Source organism: Nicotiana attenuata, chromosome 1 (assembly GCF_001879085.1).
Source record: "Nicotiana attenuata strain UT chromosome 1, NIATTr2, whole genome shotgun sequence".
NCBI classification, from domain to species: Eukaryota; Viridiplantae; Streptophyta; class Magnoliopsida; order Solanales; family Solanaceae; genus Nicotiana; species Nicotiana attenuata.
In genome coordinates, this window is record NC_031989.1 from 108,730,002 (window position 1) to 108,742,948 (window position 12,947).

General features: G+C 36.5%; 1 protein-coding gene across 1 annotated transcript in view; it reads right to left on the reverse strand.

The window, feature by feature from the left end:
* Positions 1-9,369, reverse strand: part of LOC109231853 (protein DGS1, mitochondrial-like) — an 11,386-nt gene extending 2,017 nt beyond the window's left edge. Inside the window, exons 1-11 of the mRNA XM_019397480.1 lie at positions 9,031-9,369; positions 8,641-8,755; positions 8,345-8,548; positions 7,035-7,172; positions 6,751-6,912; positions 4,689-4,883; positions 3,956-4,056; positions 3,232-3,321; positions 477-549; positions 371-399; positions 149-272 (exon numbers count right to left, since the gene is read on the reverse strand). Coding sequence (XP_019253025.1) covers positions 149-272; positions 371-399; positions 477-549; positions 3,232-3,321; positions 3,956-4,056; positions 4,689-4,883; positions 6,751-6,912; positions 7,035-7,172; positions 8,345-8,548; positions 8,641-8,755; positions 9,031-9,260 — 1,461 coding nt within the window. The 5' untranslated portion in view covers positions 9,261-9,369. The remainder of the gene's footprint in view (positions 1-148; positions 273-370; positions 400-476; positions 550-3,231; positions 3,322-3,955; positions 4,057-4,688; positions 4,884-6,750; positions 6,913-7,034; positions 7,173-8,344; positions 8,549-8,640; positions 8,756-9,030) is intronic.

Genomic DNA, 12,947 nt, shown 5'->3' on the forward strand with positions numbered 1-12,947 from the left:
AGTATGATAAAAAAATTCATCACGGTATTGTGAGCTCAATTCTTGAATGGAAATCAAACATAAATGAAAAAACCAGGATCACAAGCATTTAGGAGAATTCTTTAGCTATGCCCTAAAAACAATCATACACACAACGAAATCAGTTTACCTGTTTAAACCAAGAGCGCACCAACATGATCACAACCAGGGAGAGGAAGAAAGCAGGCAAAGCAGCTAAAATAGCAAAGTTGATTTCATTGGCCCTAATAATTTGATCCAGCTCCAGCATAGCCCTGTTTAACGTATGAAAATCAGAGAAGAAAATAAGAAAAGCCTTAAACTCTCAGAAGTTCAGAATTTCAGAACTAGCATATCAGTTGCTCTCACTCACTCTTCAATGTCAAGCTTCAGCTTCTGAACCTGTAATGCAGAAAAGATATTGTTAGAAACATACCAAAACCAGAAAGAATTGATTACAAGAGTATGGAGTATATTACCTGGATAAGAAGAGCACGAGAAAGCTCCCCAGAAAAAAGATTTTGAATTGGATGCATCAGTTCCTTTTCATACCTAAAATGAAAAATCAGTTAGCAGAGAGACATAAAAGCACACACCTTGTTGTACTGTGGACCCAACTGCTAGTAATGTGAAAAATTAATCTGCTTCAAGCATAGTCTGTTAGCATATATCCAAACTATGCAATAGACTTGCATTGATAAACATTCAACATATACCAGGAAAGCATACAAAATTATTTTGCAACTGTAACTGATGCAGCTACGATTATTATTATTGAAAGTTAAAGATTCTGCTGTTACATCAAAAACCCAAGTCTGTTAACTAGAATGAGCAAATAGCTGGTCCATTCTGCCATCACACCAAAAGGTTCAAATCATTCAAAAACTTGTCCTGCAGTTTCCACATATTAAAAAACCTCTTAAATCTACACGATACAACCTGTAATTGGCTGAGCAGGCAAGCAGCACAACAAATTCTTGAAACATAAGAAGCACTACCATTGTAATAAAGTGGCAAGGATAATTGCTTCTGGAAGAGGACGAGGACCATTAGATAAACTATATAATATTTTTTTTGGTAGGAAAACATATTTAATTTAATACTAAGTAGAAGTTAGCCCAGAGGGCGTAACAGAAGTTGTAGCAGCACTCATAGAGTCTCTGCTAGTACTGAAAGTAGAGATATAGCTACGTAAGGAAACACAATCGATGCCAAGACTTGCCAATTTATTACATAAACTATTCGAAATACTCTTAAGAAAATTTTTTCCTTCCTTGTCTGCCGTTAAAGCTTCAATAACAAATGCTGGGGGAGATGGGTAGGTCCTGAATAATTGGTCGAAATTTTTTTTTACCCTCCTTCGACAAAAGGTCTGCTACTTTATTTCCTTCCCGGAAGCAATGCTTGATTTCCGGGTTCTTTAGCTGTGCCTCCTTTAAAATGCACATAAAGTACTTTATAAAAAAACTTTTATAAAAAGTTGCACATAAGTATTTTTTTATATAAGGGAAAAATACGTATTTGCATTTTTTGACAAGGAAAAGAAATGCACATAAGTATCTCAATGAGAATCTAGATTATCTGCCTTAAGTATCTCAATGAGAATCTAGATTATCTGCCTTTACTTCCTACTAAAACCTTGGCTTATGAACTTTCTCTCTGGATTGCCGAAGACTGCGAGGCAACATGAAGCCATTTGGGTGATTATTGATCAGCCAACCAAGACAGCACCTTGGATTCAAAGTTACCAGTTTCTAGAACTCCAAGACACTGGAAGTATATTATCTTTCTCGGATTATCAGTTTATATACAACAGTTAGGCAGAAAAGGGGCTTCAGCATTCGTAATAGGTGCTCTCTGCGCGAGAAAGAAGCAGAGGATGTAAATCGCGTTCTTCTGCACTGTCAGGTGACCAAACAGATCTGGCACATGTTTCTTAACCCATTTAGAGTGTTTGCGTAATGCCAAAATCAGTTAAGGAGCTTGTATGGTGATAGTCTGGAAGGACGTTGGAGAAAGACATCAAGAGCCAGTGGTCTACTGACTCTACCATCTTCCTGTGCATTTGCTGGGTAAGTTGGCTGGACCAAAACCACAGATGCTTTGAAGGAAAGGCTGAACCAATACACAAGCTTAAATACAAGGGCTTGTATTGTCTTTCGGAAACAGTCTCTCTACTCCTCGGGGTAGGGGTAAGGTCTGCGCACACACTACCCTCCCCAGACCCCACTAGTGGGATTTTACTGGGTCGTTGTTGTTGTCGGTGTAAATACCGAAAAGTATATGACAAGCACAGTTTTTCAGAATTCCACAGCTCCCCCATTTGTAATAGGAATTGAATTTTTGCTTGTACATACTTGCACCTACTTGGTGCAGTTTTACATACATAAAATGCTTCATTTATCAGAAGTGTCTCAAGTTAGATTAGGTTAACTGTTTTATCTCCACGCTCAACAAATTACATCACATGGAACAGGAAGAAGGTATATAAATATAGTGTTTTCCTTCAGAGATGCATAAACAAGTGAGTACCCGAAAGGAATAACTCAGATCGGATGATAGGACAATGATTAGATGTAAACATATTCTGGTAAAACAATAAGAAACAGGTAGATGAATACAACAAAGAAGTCAGTCTACTCTAGAGTAAATAGTTATTAACGAGTAATTAGCTACCGAATTGACCCAAATGCGTCAGCGATTACTAGCAGGCTTCATACTTCTTTCTGTCTTCTGAGTGGCCTTAATACCTTATTGGCACCACATTCCGTCCATAAACAGCTATATCTAAGAAACTTTTGAGGTCCCCATCCACAGTCTACCATCCTTGTCGTCCCATATGATAACCTTCTAGCTCTAATATCAAGAATCAAATGCTCACAACCTCTAAAATCTCCTCTCTACGCAAATATTGTCTTACTCATTCTGATCTGTATCTTTTTCCTTACTTGTATATTCTCATCCCAAAAAAATAAATACATAGAGAAACTAAAGATACATGTGATTACAAGCAATTCAAGACCTGTATATCAAGTGTTTCATAGCATCTGAAAGGATAAAATAAAACATGCATGTATTTTCTTAAAATAAAAACAACAAGGGTGAAATATGAAGCTATTAGGTTGCAACCATATCGTGCAAAACAGAAGGCAAATACAATCCTCTACAATGAGTAGTATTATTCAATCCCTACATATTAAATAAGCAACAAACAAAACCCGAAGGAAGCTACACCTCATCATTACTATTTCAAGCATTTGCTGATCCGTTGCATTAGGTGGAGCCTTCTCACCCTTTGTCTGCTCAGTGAAAGCTTGCAACATTCTGCAAATCAATATCAAACCAATATTATTGTAACAGGTTTATCCCAAAGCACTAATTGCATAAGAGAAATCGGTTTTCTGCACTTAAGAAAAGAAGACAAGACAGTAACCATTAAAAGAGTGAAAGAGAACAAGCACTGCTAGAGCATCATATTGACCATAAAGCAGCATGGTGTTTCTCAACAAGGACCACGTATAATATTCTACAAAAAAAATGTTGAAAGAAAATGCTAATAGAATACACAGCATTTTTCGGCTAAAACAAACTGGAGAAACATCTATTACAGAGGAGTTACAACCACATAGAGCTTCTTAAGAACTTATTAAAAAAAACATAGAGCTTCTTAAGAAAATATATAAAAGAGCTTGTCCAACTTAGAACCTTCTTCTCCCCGTAAGACTACTTCTGTGTCATTGCTAAGAGTATTGAGCAGCAAAAACAGTCCAAAACCTAGGAGTATATGGATTGTATGGAAGTCCAGTAACTTGTAAATATTTTTTCAGAGATAAAAAAATGGATGTACAAGTATAATAAAAGCAACTCATTAGTAAAGCATACTACTGTATCTTGTGACCTATCTGAGTTTGCATATTGAGCACAAGATGTAAATGAAGTTATAGTTGACTAAACTAACCTGTGTAGAGAGTCAGCAGTTAACTGCACTTCTTCAGGTTCCATTGCACCCTTCTGCCTCTTCCGGAAAGTGTAGAAAAGATCGTCTCTAATAGAGAGAAGCTGGAGAAAACAAGAGATATTTAGCACAAAAACCCACTAACACATAACTCAAAATATAAGATCTCGCTTTTATCTAACCTGCTGAACCTACTCATGTCAGCAAAAACAGACAAAAAATAGAAGAGATTAAGAGTTTCATCATTTCAAAAGTCCATCAGAATGCAAAGATCATTAAAATATCCTAGATATGCTATCTCATTCTCAGAGAATAAGTGAAAATTAAAATGTAAGATGGAAAAAAACAGACGAACACGAGTTAAAGAAGTGTTTCTTAGAAAGTATGATCAGACAAACAGAAACAGAAAAATCAAGGAGTGAATATTCTCCTAGTGTAATATTCATGTACAATGTAAGAATCTACATATCTAAGAAGATTAAAAAATCAAAGTAATCTTGACCTGGCATCAACAAGAAAGCAATCAATATTGTCCAAAAGTTACAGACTAATATGATATTAAATATAAATCAAGAATTTTATGGTCTCATTAAAACTTGAAAAAGTCCTATATCTATGCGGCCAGGAAATATGTGTTCTAGTCCTATTTATGTGCATTATAGATGATTTACACAGCCAACACAACAAATTTGGCATTGAAGCATAGTTGCTTGATTGATATAAGCACACAGCTTACCGGTTGCTCTACATGGTCATTCCAGAAGCTACGTGTTGAGTCCTTTGCCTCACGAATCCAATTGTCAATGTCAGAGCTTCCTACTAAACTGCTATGGCGAAGAAACCATAGTGAACAAATAGAGATGCCGACAATCCCACAGGTATACGGTATCCAGTAACGAGTAACTCTCCTGGGCTTTCGATGAATTGTAACCTTCAAAATTAATGGCAAACAACCAGTCCTCAAAAATCTGAAAAAAGGTCCTCAAAGGAAGAGTCAAACTACAAAAATATTATGATAACATAGTGCTTTTCCTACACATTTGTGTGGGAACCTTTTATTAAACTTACTGGAACCAAAAGGCTTTAAGGAAGCATTATATTTTATGAATTGCCACAGCTTAATTGTCCTGATCTAGCCAACAACTAAACTTCCTTCTGTCTAAAGTTAGCAGCAAACCCATCATCCAAAACAATACGAGAATATGAGTCTTGTATGTGTGTAATTACAACCCAAGAGCCAAAAGAAAGAAACAAAAAGAAAAGAGAAGCATCAAGAGATTAAACCCGGCCAGATACAGATTAAGATTTAAAACTGTGATAAAGAGAATAACAAAGCTCTTTTGCAAATCCAGATTTGTGTTTCTTCGCTTTTGTTTCTTTTGCTTTGGTAATAACTGATCAAGTTCTAGTCTCCTTAAGTTGCTCGCTTTGCTTCATCACCCTCATTTTCAACCTCTTGATTTCACTTTCTTCCCTCATCTTTTATCAACTTTGAACGAAAACCTCTTAGTACTTTCCTAATGAAAGCCAAGAGACAGCCCCAATATCAGTTTAAACATCACACTCTACCAAGCACCCGTTTAAAGTTAAAAAGATGTTAGGATCATAATTTCCAGACGTATGACAGCAATGAGCTGCATTGTATAGAAGCAAAATCCCTTGTTTTCCCCTTCAATAAGATAGCCTCCTGATAACTGCAGCAAACATCAGTTATGCCAATTTTCTTCCACAATGTTACCTAATACAACCTAATCAGGTAATTCTGACATCTAAAATAAACAAGCTTCACTAGATGCAAACCAAGCATAATCCACTTAAATAATAACTTCTAAGACAAACAACCTCCACTAGATGCAACCCTAATATAATCCACTTCATTACAACTTGATAACTCATAATTAAGATAAATCTTGGCAATTAAAAAGAGATTTTAATTTGAGAGTAACAAATCAGTTGGATTTCTAAAATAAGATACTATTGTCCATTCATGTTCTTGTATTGTTTACTTTGCGGACAGATTTATGCATCTGCTTTGTACCTTGACAGAGCATAAAACCATTACACAGGCTATCTATCCAAGACTTGCCATTCAATAAAACAATTGCATGATATTGGTATGAGAACTAAAAAACCGATATTTAGGCGACGCACTCAGCGCGTTTGTATCAGATACTTGGGAGATGCTACTGATATTCATACGAACTATGTATTTTACTTTTCTTGCATTTTTTATTTTGTGACATGCGCATCCCTCTAAAGGGATACATAAATCCTTCAAGGGGGCACCAGATAGAAACTTCAACATTTTGAAAAGTAAAGTTGTGGGGTGATTTGTAACAACAAAAGTTTAGAAATAAAAACCTTATGGAGTGACCTAAATATACAGTTTTTGAATTTGATTTGAGTTCTGTATGTTTGAGGAATATCTGTATTCGAATTTTCTGTCCGTAGTTGAAATTTATGAATGCTTTTTGTACAAAATGTTGGTTAGAAATAAGGCCATGGAGATTTAAGAACACAAAACAAATGATGTATTCCAAATTAATATTGTATCCCTAATTTTACAATTTTCAGGACTTTGTGTAGTATCCCAACCACATACATACTAATATATGTACCTCAGCTATACAGATCTCAGTTGACAACTAATTTCAAGGAATGACACGTATGTTATACAGCATATCAGATAATTTGATGATGATGAAACTAAATTGAATGCTAAAACATTGGAAGATGAACAGAGCTTTAACATAAAAAAGATAAAGTTATCTCATTACAAGTCAGTAGGGAACTCTTACAATGGCAGCTAAATACGTGTTCAATCTGTCTATATTTTGGTAGATCAGATTGATGGCATCTCTAATCTCACAATCAGTCCATCGAGAGCCTTCTTGATTTACTTCTGGAAGTTTCTCGAATATCAAGGGAAAAGAATAGCTTTCATCAACAGAAGAGCTTTGCTGCAGAATCAATTAATGGACAATGTCAAATACCAATATTTGACAAACATGTAGCTAGCAAAACAAATGTCATTTTCAAAATTTTTAGGTGGGAAACCTTATCATTACACGATTTCCCTCACCTGGCGCATTGCATGGAAATGGCCAATTGATGCCTCCAACTTAAGAAATAGATCATTCATTTCAACCAATAATGATGCTAATGGCTTCTCAGGATCCTTAACCAATTCCTCACCAGCTTTGTCAACCTTCATATAGACCTATACATATGCAAGGAAAGATACAAATTGAGGATTTATTACCATACAGCATTGAAATATACTTAAATCATCAAGCTACGCAACATTAAACCGACTCCTTAGAGAGATTATTTCTTCCAAGAACATCCAACTAAGAAGCAAGATCTTAACTTGATAACCCAAAAAAAGAAGGGAACACCAGTCTATGGAATGCTTTAGGACATGATGACAAAACCAAAACTCTTCGCTCTCTAGTAATCTATATATCGATCAGTCAAATTAAGTGAAAGTTATTCAGTAAAACTCACGTGAAGTAAGTTTTAAAAACATGCATATGTAAAGATACATATCTTTAAGTTTCTGGTTCAGATTGGTGATTACTTTTCTTATATCAAATTTCTACTTCCTATTCTTAATTGCTAACATATGTGCCATAATGTATCCTTAACAATTAATACAGAACTTAGTTTTACACGATATATATTATTTGCTATTGCCCTCTCAAGATAGAGCCCTTGGGCACTGAGATGCGCGTCTCCGCAATTTAGTGCTGCACTAAAGTGCCATCTAAGCTAAATGAAGTCCCAACCTATGGTACACATAGCAAAGAGCTTTTACCTAGAAAGACAAAAACTCAATCATAGCCATCTTAGAACGCTTATAAAAGTGATTAAAAACATATTGTTTATTCCAGAAAGTGACATATTTTTACAGGGACAATTCCTAGTGAAGAGATATAAAGGGAGAAAAGGTTATAGAAATTTGTGGAAATCATCTCATAGATATATTGCAACTATAAAAGCAACAAAATAGTGTGGTATGAAGGCTGGGATATGGACGGATAGAGAACTGCACTGCACAATGTCAAGTAAACTAAAGAGGAAAATCAAAATTGAAGGATCATCTTGTGGACGAGATATAGTATCCAACTGGACCCTAAACTTGAAAAGCTACAGTTCATACCCTCTTGGTTAGAAGCTCAGCAACTCTTAAGGTATTCAAAACAAATGGCTCAAATTTTCATTTCCTTTCTACACAACCATAATAAATGTACATAAACCAGTATGGGATGAGAAAACCAGTAAACTTTTCTTTTATAACGGGAACACTCTTACAACATCAAAGAAAAGATTGATGGAATAAACTACCAACTAGTGTTATACGATCAATCGTTCACTTGATAAGCGACTAACCTGTGCCAAAAATGTAGCCAAACGATATCTTAAGCTACTCAAGAAATTTATCCTCTCGGATATATAAGAAGATGCCAAACAATATGTATGTTGCACCCCAGAACCTTCACCAACACAATTGCGTATCAGCTGAGCTGTGCCATAGAGAAATGCAGATGGTCCTCTCTCACACATCATGAAGTATGCTTTTAGAGCATTTGATCCCTGAAATTGTACATACATAACAATTCAACTCGAATTCTGTTTGACAAAAATATTGTATAAGTATATAGTTTCAAACAAACAAAATAGCTAACCTCTGCTTTAGATTGCCAATAATCTAAGTTCTTCTGGACATAATGCAAATTTAGAAAGAGGCACTCCATAATGTCCTCCAATGTACCAACAATTTTAGATGCCTCACATACAACCCTGCATATCCCCAGCTTAGAAACTTTTCTTATGAACAGATTGATCTCTCATCCTTCACTACTAATAATATATTTTTAAAAAATTTCAACCAAACTCTCTCTCTCTCTCTCTCACACACACACACACAAAATGTTCGCTCAGACTATCCTTCACTACTAAAGATATAGTTTAAAAAAAAATTCAACACACACACACACACATATTTATATTTGTATATCCTATCCGTGGATAATGCACATATGAAATGCTAAATTTAGAGATTTGACAGGACTTACGTGGAAGATTCAGGGGAAGAAGAGGAGGAAGGGAAAGGAAGCGGGAGACAAGTCTTCCTACGACGTCGTTTAATGGCGCCTGAGCTGCTGCCACGGTAGAAATTGGAAATTCTGTTAACGAAATTAGTCGCCGGAAAGTAGTTGGAAATTCGATTCAAAAGGTAGTCAGTGTAGACGGAGATAGTAGTAGATTTGCCCTTTCCAGTGTTTTCCGGCGGCGGAGAATCCATTGCTGAGTTCACTGAGTTGACCAACGCCGGTGATCGGGAAAATGAGCACGCAGAACTTGTGTCGAGTTAGCTGAATTTAAAATACCTGAAAAATCACTTTTTAAATGTCGAGGTTTAATTTTTAACAGTGCTCGGATAGAAATTGGAAAATAGCACCTTTTCATTTTAGAGAAGTGGATATTGTTTTACTGCCTCTGTCCTATTTTATGTGAAAATTTAATTTCAAAAGTAAAAAAAAAAAAGCTTTTTTACCGTGCCCAGGGGAGATGTTGTGGTGTATGTTATTTGCAGATCATATTGTATTCATTGACGAGATGTGAGGCGACACTAACGAGAGGTTAGAGATGCGGAGGCAGACCCTAAAATCTAAAGGTTTCAAGTTGAGTAGGACTAAGACGGAATATCTGGAATGTAAGTTTAGTGGAGCGACTCAAGAAATGGAAGGGGAGGTGAGGTCGAATTCATACTTCATCCTAGGAGAGGAAATTTTAAGTACCTTGAGTCTCTTATACAGGGATGCGGGGTTCGACGAATATGTCACACATCGTATTGGGGCGGGATGAATGAAATAGAGACTTGCTTCCGGTGTCTTGTGTGATAAGAAGGTTCTAGCAAAACTTAAAGGTAAGTTCTACAGAGCGGTGGTCAGGCTGACTATGTTGTACGAGGCTGAGTGATGGCCAGTCAAGAGCTCCCACGTCCAAAAGAAGAAGGTATCAGAGATGAGTATGTTGAGATGGATGCGCGGGCACACAAGGTTAGATGTGATTAGGAATGAAGTTATTTGAGACAAGATGAGTGTGGCACCAATTGAGGACAAGATGCGGGAAGCGAGGCTTAGATAGTTTGGACATGTGAGGAGGCGGAGCACAGACACGCAGGTCAGGAAGTGTGAGATGTTGGTATTGGAATGCCTAAGAAGAGGTATAGGTAGGCCGAAAAAGAATTGGGGTGAGGTGATTAGGCAAGACATGGCCCATCTCCAGCTGACCGAGGACATGACCCTTGATAGGAAGGTGTGGAGGTCGAAAATTAGGGTAGCAGGATAGTTAATTTAGTGTTCTCCTTGTCATTCTAGTAGTATTAGTACGTACTTTAGTATTCTATTAGCATTAGATTTTTATGACTACCTGCCATTTCTTTCATTGCAGTCATCTAATTATTTGGTTGTTATTTGTGCTGCTTTTACATGTCTTCTCGCTGTTGCGCTTCTTGTTTTCCTCTTCTTAACGTGATGCTTACACTTCTCCGAGCCGAGGGTATATTGGAAACAAACTCTCTATCTCCACAAGGTATGGGTAAGGCTGCATACACATTACCCATCCCAGACCCTACTATGTGGGATTATACTGAGTTTATTGTTGTTGTTGTTGTTGCCTTTTTATGTTAAATATTTTAAATTATTAATTAATATAATTTATATTTTTTTTATAATTCCTAAATATATAAATGTTATTTTAATTTTTTTAAAAGATTCTATGTTTAATTTTGCATAATTTAACGACCGTACTCTAAATCATATCATATAAAGTGGAATGGATGGAGTAATTCTGAATTAACGCAATTATGAAAATTAATTTATGTTTTAACTCGGAGTAAGTTGTGTAAGTTTTTTTTCAAAATTTATCGGATACAATAATACTAGGAGCTTGTTTGGAAAGCCACCTTGGAAATGGATTTAGGTGTAATTGGGTGTAATTACACAGTTTGGCATGTTTGTTTGGCCAAGTAATTACTTGGTCAGCATGAAATTGTGTGTAATTGGAGGGTTGTAATTACACTCTCCAATTCTCAAGGGGGAGGTGAGAATTGGTGGTAATTACATTGTGTAATTACAAGGTTGCTTTTTAATTTCTTTCCTTTTTGTTTTTATATTAATTTTTTTTTATAACTTTTTGTTTCTATTATTTTAATTTTTTAATTTTAATTTTACTTTTAAATTTCTTTTAAAATTTTAAAATATATTTTTCTTTGTACATTATTTATCTTTTGTTTCTTTATCTTTACTTCTTGTGATTCCATGTAATTGCTTATATTTTTTTTAAAATTTTATTATTCTATTTTTTAAAACTACACCTCCTAATATTAGAAATAATGAGTCATTAACAAACTTGGCATATAATGAGTGATACAATCAAAGTGAAATTTCGTTGTTGAATGTGGTTATAAACTTATCATATTTCCTAATTATTAATTTGCACTGGAACTTACATAATGTTGGAATTTAACATATGTTAAACTATTTTATTTTATTTTTTTGAATTTTGAAATTGTGTTATATTCATGGTTCTAATTTACTTGTTTTAGTAGTATTGGCTCACATTGCATGTTGTTCATTTTTTAATTAGAATTGATAGATTAGTTTTGTCAAACATTTGAATTATATTATGACATTATATTCATAAATATTAATTTATTTTATCAAACATGAATTCCATAATGTTCTTGCAAAATATATATATTTACCGTAAAAATGGTAACAACAATTAAATTTGTAAATGAGATTCTAAAAATACGTGATCTATTCCCGAGCTGGTCGTTAGAGCAGTTGATGCTAAAAATGCTAAGTGTAGTGATAAAACACGAGCTAAGACGAGGCAGTAAGCAAACTGAAGGGGCATGTTGCCCGAGCGCGGAGCAGGTCGATGGGGCCTCGGGGTCGGCGTTGGTATCGATATCGGACTATCGGGGATAGCCGGGGATGAGATAACAATTAGAGGTATGATTAAGCGAGGCTCTATATTACCAATATTAGACGATGCGGTGAAGAACAAGTAAGAAAACAATAAATGTGAAGTGGCCTCGGGCCTATGAGAGCAAATAGCTTAGAAGAAAAGAGAGAGAGGGAGAGATATTATTGCTTTAGTGGAGAAGTGGAGCCACATCCATCCTTTTCAAGGTGGGGTGAGTCCCCTTTATATAGGAGGGGAATCTCGGCTACAAGTATGTGGGGATTAAGTACAAAGTACGGCGATGAGATGGATTGACATGATGCCACAACATAGGCTCTAGATAGGCCGGGTCTGTCAGACATAGCCGCGTGCCTAGAGGGCTTCCCCCTCTTGTCCTGGCTTCGTTTTTCGTTTCCTCTGAGTCGAGCCTCGGCGAGTCCCGAGGCCGAGAACTCGGTCGCGACCTCTTGCCCTCGAAGTCCCGGGGCATGCTTCCGGAATGCCTCGACAGCGGGAAATTAAGTCTTCTGAGTTCACCGCGTACAGATAGTCTTGGCGTTTCCCATATCGAAGAGATGGGAAATAATTTTGACACTTGACTCCTCGAGCTTCTTTCGGCGACGCCATGTCGATGATGCGACCCCTGGCTCATGCTTTTGATGTCATTCATTGCGTTCCTGACTCTCGTTCTTCAAGGTAAAGGTACCGCCGCCGTTTTGTTTTTCCACGGATGTATTGACTACGCCCGTCGGTCAGTCTCCCAAAGCCTAGATGACCATGTCGTAATCCCCTATAAATGGGGGTGCCTTGGCTTTGTTTTTCCTATATCAATGCTTCCGTTGGCTTGCTTGCTTTTCCCTTCCTATTACCTTCTTTCATCCTTGAACATTATGTTAAGGGCTTATGATCTTAAGGCCATTTGGAGGGGTTCCCTCAGGCTGCGTTGCGGCTTTCCGCCGGGGCCTCCCTTTGTCGATCATATATGTGTCGTCTTGCTATCACCGTGGTCGTTGAT